This window comes from Nicotiana tabacum, chromosome 21 (assembly GCF_000715075.1).
Source record: "Nicotiana tabacum cultivar K326 chromosome 21, ASM71507v2, whole genome shotgun sequence".
In the NCBI taxonomy this organism is placed as follows: Eukaryota; Viridiplantae; Streptophyta; class Magnoliopsida; order Solanales; family Solanaceae; genus Nicotiana; species Nicotiana tabacum.
In genome coordinates, this window is record NC_134100.1 from 25,230,934 (window position 1) to 25,257,701 (window position 26,768).

General features: G+C 35.2%; 2 protein-coding genes across 5 annotated transcripts; one reads left to right on the plus strand and one right to left on the minus strand.

Annotated features, from left to right (window-relative positions):
- The first annotated feature begins 486 nt into the window (after positions 1-486).
- On the plus strand, positions 487-10,761 carry LOC107824410 (cytochrome c oxidase subunit 6a, mitochondrial-like). 3 transcript variants are annotated; one of them, XM_075242094.1, is made up of 5 exons: positions 487-560; positions 2,516-2,686; positions 3,767-3,873; positions 9,559-9,613; positions 10,520-10,761. In XM_075242094.1, the coding sequence occupies exons 2-5, from the start codon at positions 2,572-2,574 to the stop codon at positions 10,552-10,554; spliced, it is 312 nt and encodes a 103-aa protein (XP_075098195.1). In that variant the 5' UTR covers positions 487-560; positions 2,516-2,571; the 3' UTR covers positions 10,555-10,761. The 3 variants fall into 3 exon arrangements, with proteins under 3 accessions (XP_075098195.1, XP_075098194.1, XP_075098196.1); XM_075242093.1 differs by lacking the exon at positions 9,559-9,613; XM_075242095.1 differs by lacking the exon at positions 487-560 and having other exon boundaries at positions 2,491-2,686; positions 9,571-9,613.
- Positions 10,762-11,278: 517 nt separating this feature from the next.
- LOC107824409 (uncharacterized) lies at positions 11,279-16,355 on the minus strand. 2 transcript variants are annotated; one of them, XM_016651158.2, is made up of 11 exons: positions 16,038-16,355; positions 15,894-15,965; positions 14,509-14,579; positions 13,752-13,830; positions 13,600-13,674; positions 13,276-13,390; positions 13,132-13,189; positions 12,980-13,051; positions 12,593-12,723; positions 12,395-12,518; positions 11,279-12,294 (listed from the first exon to the last, which is right to left on the minus strand). In XM_016651158.2, the coding sequence occupies exons 1-11, from the start codon at positions 16,038-16,040 to the stop codon at positions 12,219-12,221; spliced, it is 876 nt and encodes a 291-aa protein (XP_016506644.1). In that variant the 5' UTR covers positions 16,041-16,355; the 3' UTR covers positions 11,279-12,218. The 2 variants fall into 2 exon arrangements, with proteins under 2 accessions (XP_016506644.1, XP_016506645.1); XM_016651159.2 differs by having other exon boundaries at positions 16,034-16,354.
- Between the last annotated feature and the right edge of the window lie 10,413 nt (positions 16,356-26,768).

The following is a 26,768-nucleotide window of genomic DNA, read 5'->3' on the forward strand; positions in this document are numbered from 1 at the left end:
ATTATAATGCAACAATGTGTACCAAAAAAATTCCCACAAGGTAATTATAGTAGTACTCCTTTCGTTCCAGTTTATATGAACATATTTCCTTTTTGGCACATTTTAAAAAAGAATGACCCCTTCTTAAATCTATATATATTAATAAAGCTGGGCATTGAGAAGGTGATGTGGCATCCTTCTATGTCCGGCAATTGTATTTATCTTTTTCCTCATTTTTTGACATTTTTACCTTTTTCATTCACATTCAATAAATAAAAAATTGTATTACACAAGAAACAATTGTTGCTTGAAACATTTCTTAAGTCATTTACTGGAGAGTCCAACCATTTTTTGGAAGTAACTGGTATCAATCTTTTAACTGATGTCCCTAAAGAGACGTAACAACTTATTGTAATCAATCGATTACAACTCCTCACTTCTCATTCTATGAGTATCATCAAAGCTTTATATAAAAAAAATTACACCATCAGCACTTTGGAAAAAAGCAAAGTGACAAGGCTCATGTCTTTGGTTTATCCAGGCAACATCGATAGCCTATGCAGCCTCTTAACCAATTCAAGGTAATTCTTACTTTAGTATTGACTGTTTTTGCTTTGCTACTTTTACTATCCTTCTAAGGTTATATTTGTCTCACCTTGCAACGTTTTTTTTAGAGCAATACTTGAACATATCCTGAAATGGGTTGTGCCTTCTTTAGAAAATAACTTTTAATTTTGTGTTAAATAAACTATTCTTTTTTTTTTGTGACAAATGGTTGAAACTTATCTATATGTCTGATTTGAGGATTTTAAGAGTATTACTGTAGGCACTATTTGAAAGAGTGCGATACCAGCAAAGCAATCGAAAATCTATAAGCATCTATTGTATTCTCTCGCTTTCTTCTCATAAAGTTGTGCTCACTGTCTATGTGGTCGTGTATATGTATGAGATCATTTTTTATTACAACTTACATATGTGTATGCCATTTAGATTACACGAGTGTTTTACGTAGTTAAATTCTTATTTTCAATCTACAATTTGAATGGGGGAGGTATATGTGATTGGATCAATTGATTCCTCCCCGTGTGTCAAGTGGGAGAATACTTATATTTGTAACTGAGAATGTATTGTATATTTTATTATTTTTCCTGCAAAATATAAAAATCTATCATCAGGTAGATTCTATATATATCGTTGTCAAATGATGTTGTGCAATATGATGTTGTACTTGACAATTATATTATTATTATTTGTGGTTTTAGATTTCTCTAGAATAAATAGGTCTGAATAAAAATTTAAAATATGAAATGGGTCTAAATAGAGCGGAATGGGAATTTACTGACTTTTCTTCCTCCTCCTCTTTCAACTTCTTCTCCTTTGTCTTTCAGTTTTGAGTAATGATTTGTTTATGTATAATTTGGCTTGATTTTTTTGGTACCTAACATATGTTTTGTATTCTTTGAATTAATATAATATCACAAAAATACATAGAAATACAACAAAAAAATTGTTCAGGTGAATATTGATTGAATATTGTGATAATGGTATTTTCTCAATATTCATTAAGTGTTTTAAAGTTTATATTTAATTTTCTCTCTTTTTCCTTTAGTACGTTATTTTGAAAATTCAAAAAATACTTCAAATACAAAAATAGAAAAAGAATGAAAATGAAGTATAATGCAAAGATATTTTAGAAATAGAAAACTAAACCTTATGTTGAATTTTTAACAACACATAGAAGAACTATTTGTTGTGCTGAATTTTAAGTTTCAATATATACAATATTTCTTTCACAGATCTTTTGTTTTCAAAATTGAAATGCTTAATAGTGAGGGTATCATTTTGTGGCATGATGTAGGATGTCATCAAAATATGGCAAATAGCACAATAAGGTATCAATGTCAATAGTTAATATTCATTAAAGTTTTCTTTTATCTTTATCGATAGGAGAAGATTTAGTCCCATAATTTAAACCTTCAAATTAGCCCGAGGAAGTTCTTGCAAAGGAGTAAAACTATGCTTTAATGAGTATAAAATTAGAGAAAGCAAGTCTAGAAGATTTTAGAAAGAAGTAATCAACTTTGGAAATGCAATTACATCACAATTGATAATGTTATGACCGAAGAATAGAAAAGAGAATTGAATAATCAAGATTGTTTTTAAAATTATAAGAAATTTAAAAACAAATTTTCATTCATATTTTATTTATAAAATCGAAGCGCGAGTAAATTGACTAGTTTAGAAATAATTTAGTTTAAACTTTCAATTCTATCTCAATAAGAAGTTTTTATAACCATACAAATACTCTGACATATTTACCACTACAAATTTCAAAAAAATTATAGCCATATAAATATTCTAATTTGTTTAGGACCAAAAATTTTAAAAGTCTTCATTTTTTTTCTTTAAATTAACTGCCCAATCAAATAGGTTAACATAAATTGAAACGGAGAAAGTATTATTTTTCATACTTTTGTTTAGAAGGACAAAAAGAAGAAGTAATACCACAGTGTGATCATTTTTTTTATATCGTCAGGGGCAGCGGGAAGAGTCCAGAACCACCGACACAGAGAACCAGACATCAGCGGGAAAATGGCGTCTGCAATGATCAAATGTAGCTTTCGCTCCGCCCTCCGCGGCAGGGCTTCTCACGGAACTCCGGCATTCAAGAGGACTTTCGCTTCTTCCGCCCACCATGACGAGGCCCGTAAGCTCATCATCCATCTCTCTGTCTTAAATTTCTGGTTATTTTCTACATACTCAGTTAGCTGCCTTTCTTCGGTTTCCTCATTTAATTTCATATGTAGTTGCGTACTCAATCTGATAATATTTTCTGTAAAGTCGAATTCCCTATTAACTATGAAATGAGCCTGAAAACGGCAAAAGATTAATTTAGCTGATCAGGACAAAAGGAGAACTTTTTGAATTCCAATGCTTAGTGTTTAAGTGGTGATAAGACATGTGGTATTTGCAAGCTCAACTAGTCACATGCCTGGCGTAGCAGATGCCACAGTGACTTGATCATGTTCTGGGTTCTCCGTCGGAGGCAGATTTAGGATCTGATGTTTATGAGTTCCTAGTGATCTCAAATTAGTATACAATACTAACTGAGTTTACAATCAAATATTTATTTAATGATTTTTTTAATACTTATACATGGTCTGAGCAAAAGCTATTGGTTCACGTGAACCCATATAATACATTTTAGCTCCGTATTGTTCTCTGTGGACATGCTATATATATCTCTTTGTATGTGAGAGAGATAGAGCAATATTTGATTTATTATTTACTATTTCACATGCGTTTGAGTATGTGTTAAAAGCTTTTCTTTTCAATGAAATCTTTCGATTATGTATTCCTCCCTCTGTTTTAATTTATGTGACGTAGTTTGGCTGGGCATGCAATTTAAAAAAGACATCAAGATATTTGAAATTTGTGGTGTTAAACATGCTATAACATTTTTGTGATTATAAGACTTTTGAAACTTGTGATCTTAAAAATATCATAACATTTGTTTAGCTATAAAAGTTTGTTACTAATGATAAAATTAGAAGTTTAAAATATATTGTTTCGAAATATAGAAATATATTATTCTTTTTGGAAAAGACTAATAAGGAAATTGTATCATATAAACTGGAATGGAGGGAGTAGTTTCTTCGAGGGGTGATATTCATTTAGTCTATCTGTTATTTTTCCTTTTTGGGGGGGTTAGCTTCAGTTGTTTGATTTCCTGTATATAAATGAGTTCCAATGTGATTGAAGTGTTCTCTTTATTTTCTATGGCCAGGTGAAGCAGCTAAGTGGGAGAAAATTACTTATGTTGGAATAATTACATGCACTATTCTTGCAATCGTTAATCTCTCTAAGGGTCATCCCCACCATGAAGAGCCTCCTGTAAGCTTTATATATGCATTTCTTGTACCTCCTTATATGTCAACATTCTCTGTTTTTTTCAACAATATGTTGCTTTCTGTCTTTCCAATTCGGATGCAAGACTTAATTAAGATGAAATCAGAAATTCATATTGACATTATGCTTCTAAATGATTTCACTAGCCGGTTAAGGATTTGAGACACCCTTAAACTAATGATTTGATCATTTGACCAGTCAATAGCCAAAAGGCACCAAATTCATTATCAAGACAATTAATACTGCGTAATTCTGTACCAACGCCATTACAAAAGCTCAAACAAATGGTAACTCTGCAAGCACTCTTGTTTTCGAGGAAGGTGTATGGGTCAAAATCTAATCGAAAAGACCTCGCATGAAATAGGGAAATCAAGAATCAATTAGGCTGAAGTCATGCTTAAGAAGCAGCATTGGCGAGTCGAGCAGTGAATGCTCGACCTCGAGCATTCAGATCGACCAAAACGACTAGTTTAGCAATAAGATATTTCTAAAGAATATTCGGAGGAATATTCTCTGTATTTGTACTTTCAGTAGGTAAGGGGAATGTCTCGTATAAGTAGGAAGAAGAGAGAGAAAAAAGGGGATCCAACAATCGATCTTGATAAGCTATCTCTAGAAAAGTTGACTCTCACATAACTACAAATATCTTTATAAAAGATTCGATTTGCTGTGTTGTTCCATGTTTTCCCACACTAGATCCCGATAAAGTGTTTGATGTTCACAGGTTTGGCTATCTTACATCAGAAAGAGAATCATCCACTTTGTTGCACATTTGGGTGAATTATTAAATTTATTTACAGCCAGAGGCGGATTTATAGTATAAAATATGGTTCACGTGAACCCGTGGTCCTCAGGTTAAACTATAGATATGATGTATAATTTGGCAAAAATAGGTATATATATTTGATGGAATCCATGGTAAAAAAGATGAAGTAGTTCACTGGTTTTGGTCTCTTATTTCCAATAGCCTTTAGGGGATCAAATTCCCAACCAACTTTTTTGTTTAATTTTTTTTAAAAAAGTAATGGTGAACTCATCCTCCGGAAATTTTAGATCCGCCTCTGTTTACAGCTATTGTCATTTATCATATTTATTGCTTGTCTTCATTCCTTCATTGATTCACAAGAATATCATTAAACTACTTTTTGGCTTTAAATAGGTTTAAATGTGATTTCTAGGATGTTATCTCCCACCAATATTGAATCTAGAATTTATTATATTTAATCAGAATTTACCTAGTATCATTCACTTAATTAGTGTAACAAAAAGGTTTAAGACTTTTTGGTCAAAAGAAGGCATTCGATGTTTAATGTATTTGATTCTAATGCAAAGAAATATAGTTGGTTCAGATAAGAGTAACCTGATGGAGATTCTCAGTTTCATGTAATGATATCTCTGCTGTAAAATCTTTCAGTTGTTCCTTTTCTATTATTGGTAAACACAACAGAGATTAGGAATGTTGCCAAAATGAGTATTTCAAACAAAATAATCAGCCAATCCACTAGGAAAGGAGATTGGGGGATATGGTGTCGGGGGGTGGGGGGAGGACAAAAGGAGCTGGCCGAGAAGGGAAGTTGCAACTAATGCTGTATTCTGGGCCGGGCCTGGGCTTAGCGGTCCTGGGCTCTGGCGGTATCGGGCCTCACGGTACCGGGCTTCGTGGGCTCAACGGGTGGAACCAACCCGTGACGGGCCTAAGCCCATATGGTCTTGGGCTAAACGGGCCGGGCTCGTGGGCTTAGCGGGCCTAATGGGCTTTTTTATTTCCGGAATTTTTTTTGTTTAAGGCAATTTCTTGTAAACCATATCATGGTTATATAAAAAATATATATGTAGAAATCTAATTATTAAAGTGCTTGACGAAAAAGTAAAATAACAAAACAATAGTAAAACAAAATTGACATGCATAATAAATTAATAAGAAAGTACAACATGAAGCATAAATACGTCTAATAATTTTAAAATAACACAAATTGTTGAAAAATCTTAAAAACGAATTTGCGGATAAATACCATCAACACAATACGTTATATGCCTCCTTAAAATGCCTGTGGTACACCCTAAACGAAAATTTAAGACTCTTCCACAGTTCTTGCATTTTAATATTTGGCCTTCTTCATTTTCTTCAAGCACTTCATAGTAGTGCGAAACAAATAAGCGCACTCTTTCCGAACGAGGCATGATGTAACTTGAAAATTAAGATTGAGACTTGAAGTCTTGAAAATTGGAGATTGAGAGATTGAGAGAAATTTAGATTGAGAAATGAGTATTGAGTATTGAAATGAAGAAGAGGGAGGGGGTATTTATAGTGTTAGAGAAGGTTAGTTTTGTAAATTGAAAAAAAAACGGTTATTTGTGCAATATGGCCGTTGGTGGTCATTGGGGGTGGGGCCCTCATTTTGAATTTTGAAAAATCTTGTTTTGTAGTATATATAGTATACTAGTATAGCCGGTTGTGATTCCGCAATTCCAAAGTTTCTTCTTTCCGAGCGGATCCAATCTCTGAACAGTACAGATTTTTCCAAGCTCTCCTTCATTGACGCTCTATGATCACCTATTTGAAGTCTTGTTTGACTGAAAGCGCTCTCTGATGCAACAGTTGAAGCTTGAATAGATAAAATATCCCGAGTCATCCTTGCAAGAACTGGAAAATGTTTTTCCCTTACCTTCCACCATTCCAAAAGATCAAAAGTGCCGTCTGGATTCTCCTTTTCAAGTCCCTGCGACAAATAAACTTGAAGCTCATTTAGATGTGAAGTTTCATCATAATTATCACCTTGAGAACCCCTGAACTCCGTCCAAGATTTAAGTGTTTTTAAGCCCGCAGCTCTTTTAGACGATTGTGAACTAGACGAAGTAGGGGTTGGAACATTTGGCCTAGCATGCTCTAAGGCAAGTTGATAATCATTATAAATTGTTTGAGCATTGATTTTAATTGAGACTTTTGCATCTGCAAGTGTAGCAAATTCCTCATTTGAAAGATCTAAAGCCTTATAAATATTTGAGTACCAAAAATGAGGACCTCCTAATTTCATTGTAGGATTTAACATTGCAGCAACACCATAAATATGAGGGATAGGGAAAAAATATTTTTTAAACTTTTCTTTCATTTCATTTATAGCAAGTTGATAAATCTCTCCACCCTCCGAAAATTCAACAAACAAATCACATAGTGCTGCGATATAAACTAAACAGTTTGAAATAGTAGGATAATATTGCCCAGAAAATGCATTTGTAGCAATTTGAAAATGTTCTAAAAAATCTATAAGAATTTTCACAATCGTCCAATCTTGAGTAGTAAGTATTTCATCATCATCCTCACCACCTACCCGAGTATTAAACGTTGCATTAATTGGGTTTCTATATTCATATGCAACTACTAAACTTTCGTACATACAATTCCATTTAGTCGGGCAGGCTTTAGGAACCTTTCTTTCTCTAAGGCCATATTCATCACATTTTTTAAAATATTCTCTAAGTCTACTTCTACGGTTTGAATAAAACAGCCAATTAAGAGCCATTCTAACCTTTTCAATTTCTAAATTTAAAATTCGCATACCATCACCGACAATTAAATAATAAATATGACAAATACATCTAACATGGAATATATTCCTAAATGCAGGATTTAGTGTTGTTGTAAGTATGCCTATAGCACTAGTGTTACTAGAAGCATTATCCATAGAAATTGCCATTATTTTATCTCTAAAGCAAAAATATCTACAAAATATCTGCAACAGTGTTAGCTATAAACTTACCTGTGTGACATGAATTAATTATTCTATACGCAATAATGCGTTTTTGCATTGTCCACTCCTCATCTATCCAATAACTTGTAACAGTTAGATAATCACAATCATTATCACTTCTTCCAATATCAGTAATAATAGAAATCCGATTAGTTATATGAGTAAATAAATACCGCAAATATTGTTCATATTCATGTTTATATTTATAAATATCTCTCTTAACTGTTGTGCGAGGCCAACCTTTATAAGTAGGATTAAAAACTCTTCTAATATAATGCACCCAATTAGGATTAGAAGGAAAAGAATAGGGTAAGCACATTACGGTAACCATCTTTGCTAATTCTTCACGATCTCTATTTGGATCGTAATATAAAATACCTCCGGTCACAGTGTTAATTCCTGGTTGAACTAGATTTGAACTTGTACTAGGGTTAACATCAGAATCTACATGTGTTCCCTCTAGCTGCGCTTTCATTTGTAAATATCTAACTTTATCTCTAGGGTGTGTTTTTATGTGCCTAGTCAAACTACCCGTGCCGCTACGGTATCCAGTATATTTATGCGCCCGTAATTTCCCACATGTTTTACACTTAGCCTTATTTTGTTCTCTTACTTGAGTAAAAAAAATCCAAACTAATGATGTTTCTAGGCGTTTAGGAGGTTGTCTATTAAAACTAGGGGTTTCTACAGGTGGGTCGGGCGGTACATCAGTTGGGTTATTAACAGGACTAGTAGGTGTATCATCTAAATCTGGTTGGGTTTCATCTTCATCCTCATTTTCCTCATCATTTTCAAAGATAGTTTGATTAGGATAAAGAGCATTCATAGTTTCATCATCTAAATTTTGACCTGGTGCAACATTATGGAAAAATTGACTATCTGAAAATTGAAAACATGGGTTATCACTATCAAGAATAATAGGAGCAGCAGGACGTCTACCAGGTCTGGGTCGGGGAGCCGGGGGAAGGGTAGTAGGTTGGCCACTACTTTCACCAGTTTTAGCTTTACCCTTACCACCAAAAATATTTTTCAAAGAAAATGTCATATTAATTATAATTATACTAAATAAAACTAACAAAACTATAATATTAAAACTTAAGAGTTGGAACGCGTTTACCGAATTGCCGAACAACTTCTTGAAAATTGAAAATCGTTGAAGACTTGAATACTTCAATTCACCAACTTCACAATTTTTCACGAAATTTCAACAATAAAATAAGCAATTATAGTAGAGAGGTTGATGAATTGGTGAGTAAAAATGAAAAAATAAGGGGGTATTTATAGTTGAGAATTGGGAAAAAGTGTAACTATATAAAGTTTGGGGTTAAAATAAAGTTTGGGGGCCAAATGGCTATTTTTGAAAGTTCCAAACGGTCAAAATTGCAGCCCAACGGCTACTTTTAATTTTTGACCGTTGCTATTTTTTTTTAAAGTAGCCTTTAGGCTCGGTAAGACCGGCCCAGGCCCGCCAGCCGGTCCCGGGCTTAGCGGTCCCGAGCTCGTGGGCTATTTTATCATACCCGGCCTGCCCCGGGCTTTTTGCACCATTAAGAACCGGCCCACCAGGCCCGTTTAGCCCGTTAGGACCGCGGGCCCGGTCCCAGCCCGGCCCACCATACAGCACTAGTTGCAACCTAGAGTTGTAGAGGAATGCCTTTTCTTCCCAAGAAAGATAGAATAAGGTTAATTCGGTCCTTATAATATCCAATGGTTAACTTGTGTTTATCTGTAATTAATATAGGGGTATTATTTTTCTTGGGCGTTGAAATTTTGTATAATAGAAGGGATAGTAGAGGGGAATTTACAGCTGAGACAGATATAGACGTGTACATATAAGTTGCCCTATACGACTATGACTCCTTTGTATGCTTTTTCTTCACCCTACATAACATGATTTTACAATTCTTGCTATCATTTCTAGCTTTATTTGCAGCCTTATCCGTATCTGCACATCCGTAACAAGGAGTTTCCATGGGGTAATTCCGATACCTAAGCCATCTCTTTATTTCGCTTGTCAATGGTTTCATGTTTACTATCTCGTGTGTAATTGTATCTGATCCTTGATGGTTGCAATGAGCTATCAGCTCATAGATATTCTGAATAATGGTATGTTATCTAACTGAAGCACTTTACCTGATTGAGGCTTCAAAAATGTTTGTAGCATGCCGCGGATGGTCGTAGTCGGGAACTTGGAACTAGTAATCTTCCTGTTATCTTCTTGTTGCTGACAATGTGAAGCCTAATTTTGAATGCCTTTTTTTTTATGTAGTTATGATGCTAAAACATTTTCATAATCGGTCTTCTAAGTCGTATCATGTCAATGCTTCATGTGGCTAAGTGTTTGGCATTTTAACGAGACAAAACAATATCAAGTAGACCATATAATATCTCCATAAAAACAATTATCATAACCATTATATTTGTGCAAGTCTACTTAAAATTAACAGCATAATGTTAATGGTGAGTGTTCAAGTATGCTTCGACACTTATCCCTAGTTTTATCTGTAATGGAACGTAAATGTGAACTTTAAATCAACATTTTCAGTGGAGTGTTACTTTTCCTGTGAAAGTTTGTTAATCCAGGTGACTTTCAGCTCAATGGTAAGAGGCAGTTTTTCCATTGGTCTCCTCTTCATTCAATTTTGACATGATTTCACATACTTCTTTACTATTATAAATTATAATCTCTTATCCAGTTCATGAATTGTAAAGTTACGTGAGTGTTCATGCCAATGTTGGTTACTCTTTCTATGTTTTTAGAGGGTATACTTATTTCTGTAGCTGAAAATTCCATGTGCGGATAAATTTGTAGTTAGATTTAGGTTTTTTAAGGTAACAAACTATTTAATACCAAAAATTGGCTGGCCCTTTTTTGAATGCAGGTCCGGATGGTCTTTTCGAGAAGAAGCATCACTAAAACATGTATACTTACCCATGAAGGCTTAAAAAAAGTTGAACCTACTGCATCGTCAAAGTTGTATGAAATGTGTTTGTATTTGCTTCAGATGTCTTGTGTTGATACTTAACCATATCTCTGATGTACTCTGTGGTTTTCTGTATTGTGCTGTCTACTATGTTTCGACAGTGTGCTATCTACAAAATAAGAATGAGGAGATTGTTTGCAGCTGTTCTTTTCGATATGATTACCCTTGGATTACCCACTTCATTCTAGATGCATTCAGAGTGAGAAAACTGGTTGGATTGGAAATATATCTAGAAAATAATCCAATTGGATTTAAAGTTACCAGTGTCGAAAAAAAATAAACCGTTACCTAATTTATATTCTATCTTACCCATCAGCTTCAGGGGCGGATCCAGTGTGTTAGTTACGGGTTCCCGTAAACCCAGTAACTTTTGTCTAGATCCGATATTTGTATTGAAAATTTCATTAAATATATAAGAATCTTTAGCTTGGAACCCAGTCCGTTAATCCAGTTATTATTGATATTAACTTAAAATTTGTGTAGGAAGTCATAAACTTAAAATCCTGGATCCGCCTCTGATCAGCTTGGCCCTTCTCTTCTTGAGTATTAGCTTAGTGTAACTGAGGAATCAGGGGAAGTTGTAGTCATAGAAATGAAAAGGAAAGGAAATAGTCAAGTGTGAGTTTAGCAGAGAGGAGAAAGAAGCAGTTGTTATGACTAATCAAACCCCCATCATACAGTTTTTGCCTCGTGATTAATGAGGTAAATTTGAGAAAATTGAAGAAAAGTACCAATGCAAGGCTCTACTTAGCCCAGGATTATTCACCTCCCAATTTATTGTAGTAGGGTAATGATGATATCAAGAATATGTGAAACTATGAGCCATTCTGACTTCATCCATGTATAAAACGTAGGGAACTCTTAGGCTACAATTCTTTTTCCCTTTTACAAATCGGAACCACAAAGAGCTGAATCTCAGTTGATCGTGATAGCAAGGCCACTCAGCCGCTTACAATATCTCGTCGTGTATTCATTAGCTTATAATCACAATAACACTTTCGCTTAAACGGGGAATGACTTATTATCCACCAAGTACCAAACCGTGAGCGCCAGCTGGCTCAAAAATAACAGTTTTGACTAAATGTGCCTTAATATATGCTCCACTAGTGCAAAAGCCCTCCATATAATGAGGATGATCATGATGATAATAATAGCAGGACAAACTTCATGAAGCAAAAAAATTTTGTTTACCTTGTTTCACTTACTAGGTTGTTCCAAATCACTAAATGGGCAGCCCGGTGCACAAGGCATCTCGTGTTCATGCAGGGGAAGGGATGCACCCCAAGGGTGTGATGTAGATAGCTTGCCTTAATGCAATGACAAATGCAAATCATATTCATGACTAACTGACTCAAACAAAGTGCTGCTCATACTTGAAAGCAACATCTTCTCTGTGAGGCACCGTCAAAAGCAGACTTCATTTTTCTCTATGTAGATTTAACATTGTCTAAGGAAGTTTCCCATCCACTACACAGAATGGAGAGGTGGTCGAACAAAGTAATGTTTCCCTAAATCTCCAGCCTTCCCTATCACTCGAAGTAATCTGTGCACAGCGAGCTAAATTATCTCAAATATTTGACAGGGGTAACTTACCTCTTTACTTCCTAGTATTGATTTTGACAGCAATTGGATCAGAACAGTATGGACAATTCCCGAATAGAACATCAAATGACCTGTAAAAAAAACAGAGCAGATGAATGTGATAACTGGATTGGAAAAGGAATATCTCCTTAATTAAAGTAACGAAGGTAACAATAAGGGAGCTCAACGTACTGTCTTGTTGTTGTGATGGAACTCAACCAATCTCCGAGGCAAACACTGTGGAAGGCCCTACTGCAGCTGTTATTTTCACATGTACAATCAGTGCCACTTCCACTCTTAGCACCAAGTTCATCATCTAGATTGATATCACAAAGTCAATGCCATAATCAAAAAAATATCAATGGGTTTATTTTACGGATATAGGATTACCAATTGGAAGATATTGCGCATAACAAATGCCACATTCAGTTTGTGGATCAGTTTTCTCAACGCTTGAAGGTCCATGAAGTTGAACATCCAATACATTTGCAAGATTCTCAGAAAATGGCTTGTCTTTCATCCTGCGAATAGAATAGAAATCAGAGTTGATTACACGTAACTAGGGAAAAAGCAAAAGTTAAAAGATCCTTACCCCAACCCCCAACCCCAACCCCCAAACCCCAGTCCCTTCATCTTTTAAATTGTTCAAAACCAAACATAGAGAAAATTCTATGGATTGGAAACAAAAACTAAGACAACAGCATCGACATCCCAATGTAGATAATGATAAGGACCATGACAATTACAAGTCAGCACTAAAAGAGGAAGTTGAAATACCATCTTTTGCAGTTTCTCCTCCACATCGCCCTCAATCTCTCCACCTCTGAATCTGAACCGAGAAAGCGACAGCTAGAAGAACTCCACATCAATTTATAACTCATCAAAGATAGGAGTAATCATAAAATCTGGTGGTTTTAGAGAACACTTACTCTGGTAGGGATGTTGGATCATTAGCATCTATAAAAAACATGATATAGCAGTCATTGCCTATATCAAAAACGAAGGGATATGAATCAGTTCTGGCGTAAAGGGGTACTGACACACCAAAGAACAATTATGTAAAAAGCACATACCTATATTAAGTTGGCGATGTGACGAAGCACGTTGAGGATATCTTAGGTCAGACACCAAAAGAGAGTGGTCAATGTCATCCATTATATTCCAAAACTCCTGAAGCTTATCCATATGCTGGTTCCGGTAATAAGAAGATATAGTAAGTGTAAAAGAAATTAACAATCCATAATTAAATTACGCGTGTGTTTGGTGGATGAAATTTTTCTTCACAAGGTAAGGCAATATCTTTGGGGGATGAAATAATCAGTAAATATTATGTTACAAAGCAAAGAAAATGCAAATGAAAGGAGATTTACAACATATTGAAAAGAATACAAAATTACCTGCTGAAACTGTCGGATAACATCTTTTAGTCTTGAGTTTATTGACCATTCCACATTGAAGAGATAAGGCATGTCCTGGCGAAATATCAGTAAATTATGGCATCACCTATGGAGTGCAAGGCTCTAGTATCAGAAATTTGAAGGATGCCAACCGCTGATATTGAAGGTGGATGGTTAGGATATGTTCCATCCAAAGTTATCTGCACAATGTGCATCCTTCCCTTCTTGTCCCTAGCACACAGAAAAAACTTGAGAGTTTCCTTACTGCAATTTAGATTTTGCCTGTACTTAATTTCCCCAAATTTAAGTTTCGCCTGTTACATCCATAATTCTAATTTGTTAGTAGCAGCTTTCCTCCCCTGACTCTCCTTCCTTTTTCTTTTTCTAATGGCTAGCATTAAAAGCTACAGTACACCATTTTTCATTGGCAAGAAGAGAATTGTAAAGTTACTTCCTTTTGGGAAATATTGGTTCTTTGCTTCCATACGATCAAGTAAAGGTGATTTACTTCTATTGGAAACAGCCTCTCTACCTGCATTAAGTAGGGGTAAGGTCTGCGTACAGACTACCCTCCCCAGACCCCACATGTTGGGATCAAACTGGGTTTGTTGTTGTTGTTGTTGTTGTTGTTGATGAGGCTTAATTTACCCAGAACAAATCTTTAATTATCCAACTTTGCAAGAGTTGGAAAATCTCACAGGGAGGGTTGGATACCCCTCTGGTTTACTTCCTTGTCATCCAACTCTACAACATCAGAAAAGCTGACATGGAAAGGCTGGATACCGTTCAGTTTTACCTTCCCTCCTCTTTTATGGGAAATACTCTGTGCCACTCTTTCTTTCACATAATTAACACCTAACCTACCTCTTTTTAACCCAACCATAGCTTTAAAAAATAAAAGAGCCTCACATCATACGAAAGCTGAGAAGTCTCAGATCTTCCCCCAATTTAACAAGGTGCTCCCATCCTATCTCTTCTACCTGCGGATACAACATAATTTCAGAAAGGAAATCCCAAAAAAGAATATTCCTAAAGCATGTTAACGCAAGTAATAAACCATTCAATCTCGACGTCAGTAATATATAGTAATGCTACGAGCACAGTAGTTCGAAGTTACATTTAACATCTCTAAGTTAGAAACTGAGCAATGTCAAGCACGATATTGTACAGAGCATACAGAACTATTGCACCATGAAGACAGCTGAAAACAGTTGCGCAACAACAAATTGAAGTAAGGAATCTGCTGCAACTGATTAAGCCTCACTGGCTAACACAATGCTAATGCAAGTAAAGCAACATCCACATAGAAATTGAGCATGACAGAATTCAAATAACGTGATGCTTGAAATTGCAAGTCAGAATAGTCCTTCATCAATTTCTCCATGTACCACCAAATCTTAAAAACTGTACAAAGTGAAGCAACCAAATCAAAAAAACCAGAAAAAGATGGTCTCTTTGGGAAATGGAGTGTGTCATCATGGCAAAAGGGAAAAACAGCCGTTGGATAAGAAATTACTCAAACTCTAGAGTGGAAACCTGGCACTTCAAAAAATTGCGGATGCAAAATTCATTGAAGACAAGCATGTTGAAGACTCATCTAAACTGTTTCTGATCATATAATCAACAATGAACCTCAGAATTGCAAAAGTTACTGTAAAAGGTCAATGATACACTCCCTCTGTTTCATTTAACGTTACAATATTTCTTTTTTAGTCCATTCTGAAAAGAATGACCCTCTTTCTATATTTGAAAATAATGAACTTTAAACTTCTTTCTTTTATCTGACATAATTTTGTAGCCACACAAATGTCATGCATGTTTAGCCCCCCAACCCAAATAAGAAAAAGATAATGGAGGTACAAAACATGGGGCTTTTCTCTCCATAAGTGGCATTCCACACTCATTCTCTCCTTCCCAGCCCCAACCTCCTCCCTCACCAGACCCCTTACTCCGCTCCCACCCCACCCCCTCACTCCACTCCCCCGCCTCCACCTCACCCTTTCACCGCCACCACCCACCATCCCCCACCCCGTCTTGTTTGCCTAGATTATATATAAGCTCTTTGAATAATATTTTCTAGGAAAACATTTTCTGTAATAAACACACCATTAGGCTCTCTTGACATTTTTCGAGATGAACATACTACAATTACTGCAAAACATATAGGGGAGAAAAATGATCTATTAAAAGGCTTCTCTTTGATAGTGTAAAAACTGAACATGATTCACTAAATTCATTACCAAAAACAAATTAAAGCAATAAAAAACACTCTTTAGAGTTAACTGTTTGCATACCTCTGAATATATCCTGCGGTAAAAAGATGATGACTTGGCCAGTTCTCGGCATCTATTTTGGTCTACATACTCCTAAAATACACTCGTACGTTTAGTATGCAATCATTTAATCAATTGGGGATATTAAAAAAAGTTCTTACCTACCATTGTACTAGTATATACTTGCACAAATCTAAACTGGAATTTCAATGTAAATTACCAACGCCACCCGCCTTTAGAACTTCTTCAAGAAAAAAAAATTGGGATTTAAATAATCTGCCGAATGTCAATTAAGAAAATGAAGACGAAATACCGCGAGGGGAAATGCACAAATAGCATTCGGATACCCATTTAAAGAATAGCCAATTACAAATTCTTTAAAATTTAGCCTCCTCAGAATTAATTTCAGATCTGAATTTGAAATCGTGAGTTTGAAGAACATTGTAATTCTTTTTTGTTTCTCTTCGAAATTTTTAGTATTACATCAAGTATTTGAAGCAAGGAAAAGTTGTTTTGGCATCAATTTATTAACCTCTTGAATCAGGTTTTGTTATTCTAACTTTCTAAATATTCTTTTTCATCAAAAAATTTTAATTTTTGATGTTTTTATTAATAGGTATATTGCTTTTTAAAATTATTTATCTATTAGAGTTTAAATGTGTCAACTAGTTGGAGACTAAGTCATTTTTTTACTTCAAAACGGATCTGAACAATTGAAAGTGTATGAAAATATTTTTGGTGTTTTCTTTAGTGGTAAAAATTGAGGTCATTACATGGTGAGAATCTAACAAAAATTATAATTCCTTAAAGTATAATAATCATTATGATATTGATAGTTTAACTTATTTTTTAAATGAAAAATATTAAGGAAAATAAGTTTTTAAAAATTCAAATCGATCTTAACTAAAATGATCAACAATGTCTCACGAAAAATTAAATTCATTAGCTACATTATCAAGTGAAAAACTAATTATTAGAATAGATCAATTATGAAAGTTAAGTTAAAAAGTTGGGGATATGAGTGTTTTGGGGTAGGGGTCAAAATAATTGTTTTTGGATATTGCCATTAAATACTTCTTCTTCTTTTTTAAATAATAGGTTGTTGGTCGAGATCGAGCCTTAATCGGGTCGGGCTGCCGGGACCAAACAATAGTCGATATAGCAAAAGTAGCAATATGAGTTGTCCGAAGTTTGTCAAAACTGCATTTAGCTTTTACTAATTTTAAAATTTTGAATATGTTTTAAATAGTGGTGCTCAAAGCGGCTAACTGATGTCATTTCTTCAACTAAAGAACCTAGTTACGTATATGAGTATTTACACAAATAACCGATCAAATTTACTATTTATTATATATGAATTATACATATATTATAAATTTGATGGCTTGTTTAGTTTAAGCGGTTGAGTGAACGGTTATTTAGGTTAATTCTTCTTACATATATTCGAATGAGATCTTTAAAAAAAATAGCTCGGTTGAATTTACTGCTTAATATTTTTAGCCAGTATACATGGATTATAAATTAATTATACATGATTATACATATCTTATATATCTGTCGGCTATTTTTAATTTAAGCGGTTACTTAGATCGTTATTTATGTTAATTCTTCTATTCCAATTTGGCCCATAGTCAAGCCCAATACAAACCTAGAGCCGAAATGCTCAACGTGTGGGGAAAAAAAACTTTTTAAAAATCCTCACATCCCTTCTTTATAAATGTATCTACCAAGCAAGGCTCGTTTTCAAGAATTAGGAAGCAGCATAGACCCAAAGCGGTGACTGCATTAGTAGGCTATTTTCTCGCTAATGCAACGGCTTCTTGCAGCTCTTGTGCCTTTTTTGCTTCTCGCTTTAGAAAGATTACTGGTTAGCTAGGCCGTTTGCTTGCGCTAACTAGGCGCTCACCTTTTTTGGTTGAGCGTATATCGCCCGTCTTGCTGATAATGGATTGATTCTTGAAGCTTGCTTGGTTTAGGCAGGTAACTGTTACGAGGCTCTTTATACTTGCATTGCTTAATCTTAGTACGTGCAACAAATTCAAATTAATTAGATCAGTGGACTTTGATATCAGACGATTTAAATCGAAAATATAGTTCCCCTCCTACACCTTCAAATTAATGATCAGTAGCATGAGTTCCTCAAACCATCGAGTCATGATCGTACCTCCGCTATTTATGCTGATACTTGTAACAATTCTGCTCATTCTAGCCAGTGTCAAGTTTGTTGTGGTTGATGGTGATGGAACTACAGCAAGTGAGAAGAAGAAGAAGAAGAAGAAGAAGAAGAAGAAGAAGAAGAAGAAGAAGAAGAAGAAGCTCCTGAAATATTCATCTCTGTTGAAGTTTGGCAAAATGCCAAAGTCCCACATCGGTTGGGAGTTAAGTTTGGGGGGGATTTTCCCCCTATAAAAGAAGGCCTAATGTTTAGGATTGAAACACACCTCTCATTTGCCTTCTCATCTGTTTAAGGCATTTGTATCTTCTCTCTTTAGTATTATTTCACTTGTATTTTTGGAGTGGAATAAAATATTGGTTGTGTCCGAGGAGTAGGCAAAATTAGCCGAACCTCATAAATTCTGGTGTTCCCTTTATTGTTGCTTTATTGTCTTATTTATTATTTGGTGGCTGTCATAATTTTTGGTATAGTAGTTGTGACTTATTCACACTATATACATTTGGCTTCCGCAACAATTGGTATCAGAGCCAAGGTACTGTCTTAGTATGCTCTGTGGTTGCAGCATAGTCTGATCTTCCACATCAGAAAAGATTTATCTTGGTAACTGTGTCAAGATTCTGTCTTAGTATGCTTTGTGGTTGCAGCTTAGTCTGATCTTCCACACCATAAAGGAAATAATCTTAATTTGTGTTGTCAGCTATTAAATAATATTTGTGTCAAAGATGGGAGACAATAAACAAGAAGAATCTACATCAAGTGTCAACAATACGTCATCATTGGCATCTTCGCTTATGACAAGAATTGTGTCAAATGCGAAATTTGCGGTAGAAATATTTGACGGGTCCGGACATTTTGGAATGTGGCAAGGCGAGGTTCTAGATGTCCTTTTTCAACAAGGGCTAGATCTTGCTATTGAAGAAAAGAGACCAGATGCTATTGGAGAAGAAGATTGGAGAATTATCAATCGTGTTGCTTGCGGTACCATTCGATCCTAACTTGCTAGAGAGCAGAAATATTCATACACAAAGGAAACTTCTGCATGTAGATTATGGAAAGCACTGGAGGATAAATTTTTGAAGAAAAATAGTCAAAATAAATTGTACATGAAGAAGAGACTGTTTCACTTCACCTATGTTCCTGGTACCACGATGAATGAACATATCACCAATTTCAATAAGTTGGTCACAGATTTGCAAAATATGGATACAACTTATGATGATGGTGACTTGGCCTTGATGTTGTTGGCGTCATTTCCTGATGAGTACGAGCACCTTGAAACTACTCTACTCCATGGAAATGACGAAGTTTCTCTCAGAGAAGTTTGTTCGGCTTTGTACAGCTATGAACAAAGAAAGCAAGAAAAACAGAAGGGCGGAGAAGGAGAAGCACTATTTATGAGGGGTCGTCCTCAAAGTCAAACGAGGACAAAGAAGGGAAGATCCAAGTCAAGATCCAGACCCAGCAAAGATGAATGTGCCTTTTGTCGAGAAAAAGGGCACTGGAAGAAAGACTGTCCGAAGTTGAAGAATAAGACCAAACATAACAATGGAAAGGCCATTATGGATTCAAATGTAGCTGATTGTGATGATTCAGACTTCTCATTAGTTACAACAGAGTCGTCAACATCATCAGACATATGGTTGATGGACTCGGCTTGTAGCTATCATATGTGTCCCAACAGGGATTGGTTCATGGAATTTCAAGAAGGAGAATATGGAGTCGTCCACACAGCGGATAACAGCCCTCTTACCTCATATGGCATTGGTTTAATACGATTAAGGAACCATGATGGAATGATCAGAACATTAACAGATGTTCGATATGTACCGGATTTGAAGAAGAATCTCATCTCTGTGGGAGCCCTAGAATCAAAAGGGTTCAAAATCATTGCAGAAAATGGAGTGATGAGAGTATGCTCCGGTGCACTAGTGGTAATGAAGGCTAATCGGAAGAATAATAATATGTACCACTATCGTGGCAGTACAGTTATTGGGACAGCGACAGTGACATCCAGTGACGACAAAGAGGCAGAAGCAACCAAGCTATGGCACATGCGCTTGGGACATGCTGGAGGAAAATCCTTGAAAACTCTATCAGATCAAGGATTGTTAAAAGGAGTAAAGGCTTGCAACTTGGAGTTTTGTGAGCATTGTGTCAAAGGGAAACAGACAAGGGTTAAATTTGGTACAGCGATCCATAATACTAAAGGTATTTTGGATTATGTACACTCTGATGTTTGGGGTCCTTCCAAAACACCTTCATTGGGTGGGAAGCACTATTTTGTAACCTTTGTTGATGATTTTTCTCGAAGAGTGTGGGTGTATACAATGAAAAACAAAGATGAAGTGCTGGGAATTTTTCTCAAATGGAAGACGATGGTGGAGAATCAAACAGGCAGGAGGATCAAGTGTATTCGCACAGACAATGGAGGTGAATACAAAAATGATCATTTCAATAAGGTCTGTGAAAATGATGGCATCGTCCGACACTTCACTGTTAGACATACACCACAACAGAATGGAGTGGCAGAACGTATGAACCGGACCTTGCTGGAGAAGGTACGGTGTATGTTGTCCAATGCTGGCTTGGGTAAAGAATTTTGGGCTGAGGCAATTACATATGCATGCCACCTCATTAATCGTCTACCATCTGCTGCTATTGATGTCAAAACACCATTTGAAAAATGGTATGGAAAATCTGCTGTAGATTATAACTCTTTGCACGTGTTTGGCTCAACTGCATATTATCATGTGACGGAGTCAAAATTGGATCCAAGGGCAAAGAAGGCTATTTTTATGGGAATTACTTCTGGAGTCAAAGGATATCGCTTATGGTGTCCTATGACAAAGAAAGTAATATTCAGCAGAAATGTTACCTTTGATGAATCTGCTATGGTAAATAAGGTAACAGAAGACACCAAACAAAATAAAGGTGCTTCTAAGCAGGTGGAGTTTGAGGAAAAATTTATTTTTCCTACACAAGAAGCAGAGGAGGAAACAAATGAAGATTACCCTCTGGAAGGAGAGCCAGTAGAGGAGATTCCAACTCAGGAACCTCAACAACAACTTGAATCAATAGCAACCAGCAGGCCAAAAAGAACAATAACGAAACCTGTTCGTCTCATAGAGACGGTTGCTTGTGCAACCTCAATTGTAGCTGATGATGTTCCTACTATTTATAAAGACGTTGTCCAAAGTTCAGAAGAAAATAAGTGGAGGATTGCCATGAATGATGAAATACAGTCCCTTCATCAGAATCATACATGGAGATTGGTCAATCTCCCGGAGGGAAAGAAAGCAATTGGGTGCAAATGGGTATTTGCAAAGAAGGAAGGATTTCCTAACCAAGTAGATGTTCGCTACAAAGCAAGATTGGTGGCCAAAGGATATGCTCAAAAGGAGGGAATTGATTACAATGAAGTGTTTTCTCCAGTTGTAAAACATTCCTCCATTAGAATTATGTTGACTTTGGTAGCACAATTGGATTTGGAACTAGTTCAGATGGATGTAAAAACTGCGTTTTTACATGGAAACTTGGAGGAGGAAATCTACATGACTCAGCCAGAAGGATTCAAAGTTGCTGGAAAAGAAAATATGGTATGCAAACTTGAAAAATCGTTGTACGGATTGAAACAATCTTCTAGACAATGGTACAAGCGATTTGACGAGTTTATGTTGCGGCAAGGGTACAAGAGAAGCAAATACGATCATTGTGTGTATTTGCGCAAGCTTAAAGATGGTTCCTTTGTATATCTTCTCCTATACGTTGATGATATGTTGATAGCTTCCAAGAATTCGGAAGAAATTGATAAATTGAAGAATCAACTGAAGAAGGAGTTCGAGATGAAGGATCTGGGTGAGGCAAAGAAAATTCTTGGCATGGAGATAATTAGAGATAGACGTTCAAAGAAACTCTGTTTATCTCAGAAAGAATATTTGAAGAGAGTACTACAACGTTTTGGCATAGATGACAAGACTAAGCCAGTTAGTACTCCACTTGCTCCCCATTTTAAGCTAAGTACTACTATGTCGCCAATGGATGAAGCTGAACGAGAGTATATGTCAAAGGTACCATACGCAAATGCTGTTGGTAGCTTGATGTATGCAATGGTTTGCACAAGGACTGACATTTCACAAGTTGTTGGAGTTATTAGCGGATATATGCACAATCCAGGGAAGGAGCATTGACAAGCTGTGAAGTGGATTCTACGGTATATTCATAATACTGTAGATATCGGGTTAGTTTTTGAGCAGGAATATAATCAGTCTGTAGTTGGATATTGTGACTCAGATTTTGCGGGTGATCTGGACAAACAAAGATCAACTACTGGTTATGTGTTTACTTTTGCAAAAGCACCAGTTAGTTGGAAGTCTACTTTGCAGTCAACAGTTGCTTTGTCTACAACAGAGGCAGAGTACATGGCTATTACAGAGGCTGTGAAGGAGGCAATTTGGCTTCAAGGATTGCTAAAGGAGCTTGGTATTGAACAAAAAGGTATCACAATTTTTTGTGATAGTCAAAGTGCTATTCAATTAGCGAAGAACCAAGTTTATCATGCAAGGACGAAGCATATTGATGTTCGGTATCATTTCGTACGAGAAATCATAGAAGAAGGAGGAGTCACAGTGAAGAAAATTCATACTACGGAGAATCCTGCTGATATGCTAACTAAGGTGGTGACTGCGATCAAGTTTCAACATTGTTTGGATTTGATCAACATTGTTGAACACTGAAGATTGAAGATGAAGACACAACCAAAATTTGTTATTGAGAGAGAATTGAAAATGTGGAATTTTGCCAAGGTGGAGATTTGTTGAAGTTTGGCAAAATGCCAAAGTCCCACATCGGTTGGGAGTTAAGTTTGGGGGGATTTTCCCCCTATAAAAGAAGGCCTAATGTTTAGGATTGAAACACACCTCTCATTTGCCTTCTCATCTGTTTAAGGCATTTGTATCTTCTCTCTTTAGTATTATTTCACTTGTATTTTTGGAGTGGAATAAAATATTGGTTGTGTCCGAGGAGTAGGCAAAATTAGCCGAACCTCGTAAATTCTGGTGTTCCCTTTATTGTTGCTTTATTGTCTTATTTATTATTTGGTGGCTGTCATAATTTTTGGTATAGTAGTTGTGACTTATTCACACTATATACATTTGGCTTCCGCAACAATTGGTATCAATATGTTTCTCGTCAGTCTCAAATTCTTAATACCAGCTCGGAAGACAAGAGATGTATCCCATCAGGACCAAATCCTTTGCATAACAGGTAGAGATTATCGACACTGTCAGAAGTTGGAAGTTAAGACTTGAAAACTTACAACTTGTTTGGATGATTGTTACCTATTATATCGTACCGTATGGTAGTGTTACTTTAAATTAAATACAATATTTATTTTGTTAGTTACTTAAATTTTATTGTGCAGTATATGTGCCATTTATACGTAATGTTTGATTTGATATGATCATGTCATTATCTTTTTTTCCCTCATCTTGGCCTTACGTTGTTTCATAATCCTATTTTACTCCTTACCGTAGCTTTTTTTAAGTACAATACTCTACCTCGTATCCTGATTTTTCTTCATGGTAATATTGTAAACTTATCCTTCATATTATATTGTTGGTGTGTGGCATTATGAAATAACTGGAAAAAATATAATTTATTCAAATATTATATTAATCAAAACAATACAGTGCATTAAATATACAATACAATACAATATAATACAATACAACACAATGTAATATGATACAGCTATCATGGAACGATATCTAACAACCTTCCAAGTAGCTATAAGGTGCTACCTTCTGCTGCGACAAATTAAAAGTACGTAAAGTATGATTTGAGTCATATCAGATATGGGAATTGTTCATTGTTTGTATTAAAAGAAAACATATAGTAACTCCCACAGATGCTAGCTATTTTGGCTAGGGTTTTCCATGTTGGGCATGCGTTGCCTCTCCATGTTTCGTGTTTGCTAGTAAAGTTCCGTGCAATTTGTTTACTTGGCCGTCTATCTTAACTTATCAACATTACAAGTCTCTTTGCACTACTTTTTTCCCTGGAAAATGCAGCTTTTATTTTACTTTAATTGATGACCCTATTTTAATATTGTTCACGACAACTTAGTTTGAAACGGGAAGATGAAGTCTCACTTCTGTGAATTAGAAATTACCTAGGGTAGCGCATTGAGATTTGATGACTAACCATAACAACTAACAGCAGCAGCAACAATAACAAATTAACAATGTAATAGTACGTAGTAGTACACCAGCACCACCAGAGGCGGATCCAGAATTTAAATTCTATGGGTTCAACTTTTAAGATTTTTAACATTGAACTCATTATACTTTTAAAATTATGGGTTCATATCTATTATTTTGCAATTTTAATAAATTTTTACACATAAATTTTTACTACTCGTCAAAAGTTATGGGTTCAATTGAACCCGCATCTACCCCATTGCATCTGCCCCTGAGCACCACCACCACTACTGCTAATTGATGGCGATAGACTGACAGCGGTGGTAAGTAGTAGGAGGAGGAGGAGGGGGAGGAGTGATGTTAAATGCAGAGACGAATCTAGAATTTAAACTTTATGGGTTCATATTCGTAATTCTACCACATCCCATCTAATTTAATGGGTTCAAAATTTATTATTTATATAAATTTAATAATTTATTAGACAAAAATACATGAAAGCATAAGTTCAGATGAACCCATAACCTCTACAATAGATATGCCCGTGGTTTGGTTAGATGGATAGAACAAAAAAAGGTCACCTTGTCGATGTATGTGAAAATGTTGAAGCAAGTAATACACCTTATTTTCTAGATTAATAATCCACTCTTTAATTTAAGAGCACCTGCAATTATCTTTTAGGTGACCCCTGATGGGGTAAAATATTTTACATTGTCCGAGTTAAACTCTAAAGTCTAAATATCTGTATATTCTTTGTTAAATATAGTTTCAGGCTTTATTGTCATATATATTTGAGCATGCGGAGGAGAGAGTTGTAGTTGGATGATTAGCGTGTGAGCTACTGTGTTTGTCGTTTTGAGCATAAAACCGCAATTGCATTAAATATTTTTTTAAGGATTTTTAAATTGGTAAATCAGAAGTTTTTTAATGGCAGGAATAGAAAATACCAATAAATAGAAAAACATCCAGATACAAACAGAAATAAAACGATGCTTTGCAGCTTGATAAACCACGCCAGCGCCCAGCATTAGGGGTGTACATGGACAAGTTAGTTCGATTTTTATCAAAACCAAACCAAACCAACTATATCGATTTGGATTGGTTCAATTTTGTCGGTTTTTCGATTTTTTTGTTATATGAAAATTATTTCAATCTTACTTCATTAAAGTTATAGATAAAGTTTTGATAAGCAAATATATGTTTAGTAAAAATTAAAAAAACTAAAAAACATATGATTTATTAAAATATTCTTATGGAAAAATTATTTTAGTAACACATAGTTATTTTCTTAGTCGTCTAAAAATAATTTTTTTGTTGATATACACTTTTAAGGTTAACCAAATTTAATAATTAAGCATAAAATCAATATGAAATCTAATAAAGATATGTTCTATTTAATTCTAAAATTATCAAATTACCATTTCAAATTCGAAAAAGGTATAAGAATTTAATAGTTTTTGACATATGAATATGAAAGAACATAGAGATTGATGCATTTCAATGACACTTGATAAAGAAAGTGATGATACAACTCATTATGTAACGTAAATAAATAAGGATGCACTTCATAATTCTATTAAATATTACATCCCATGAGAGAATCCCAAATATTTTTAGACGTTTTCTAAAAAAATTCTATATAAAAATTCTATATTTATATGTCCGGTTGGTTCGAATTTTTTTACTCAATACCAAACCAAATCAAACCAAACCTAATTGGGATTTTTGAGGTTTGACTTTTCGATTTGGTGCGGTTTTCCGATTCAGTTTGAACACCCCTACCCAGCATATTGCATGAGAAAAAATAGATTTTTCTGAAAGCTTTATCCTGTTTTCTCTTTCTCGCGTGCTCGGGGTGGTTAGTTAACCTTTTCTGAATTGCATGGGAAACACTTTAATTAAAAATCTAAGGGGGAGAGCAGAGAAGTATATAAATTTAAAAACTAAAATGACCTACTGACAAGAGAATTTTTAATGATGTGTCTTCTAAATTTTTGAATGTCGGATCTTAGTTCATATCCTTGCCTTCTAAATCCATTTGTAGTTATTCTTCTAGCAATTTTTAATGATGTGTTTAATTGAAGTGATAACTTTGAACACAAAAAAATAGCAGCGACAGTAACCGAAATTGAATAATTAAAATATGAACACAAAAAAATAGAAAAAAAAGTGAGCTAGAGCGATGTAATTGACAAGGAAGGAGACCTAGCTCTGCATTCGAAATTGACTAACTTAACGCTGGCTATCAAGTGTCAACCTACCCAACCCTTCTCCTTTATCCGGGCACGAGTCTGCATTAAGAATATGGAGAAGAAACAATATATTTGAAACTTCCTGGCTCTTGAGAAGCAATTCATATTCTGATGTAACGACCATAACATTCTTTATACTTTTGGTAGCCTTTTGTTCTCTCATATCTATGGCCACGCATTTATAAGACTAGGAACTACAACTTGTCGAATAAACTTGTAAATGTACAACGATGGAATTTTGACGAGATAAAATTGAAAATATCAGAAAAAGCAG

Bases quoted from the DNA above. Each gene is read 5' to 3' on its own strand.
- LOC107824410 (XM_075242093.1), top strand. From the start codon at position 2,572: ATGGCGTCTGCAATGATCAAATGTAGCTTTCGCTCCGCCCTCCGCGGC. The intron at 2,687-3,766 runs GTAAGCTCATCA...TTCTATGGCCAG, and splicing joins CGCCCACCATGACGAGGCCC to GTGAAGCAGCTAAGTGGGAG. The intron at 3,874-10,519 runs GTAAGCTTTATA...TTTTGAATGCAG, and splicing joins CCCACCATGAAGAGCCTCCT to GTCCGGATGGTCTTTTCGAG.
- LOC107824409 (XM_016651158.2), bottom strand. The intron at 14,580-15,893 runs GTATGCAAACAG...TTGTATCCGCAG, and splicing joins ACCGCAGGATATATTCAGAG to GTAGAAGAGATAGGATGGGA. The intron at 13,831-14,508 runs GTGAGGCTCTTT...TCTGTGTGCTAG, and splicing joins CTTCTCAGCTTTCGTATGAT to GGACAAGAAGGGAAGGATGC.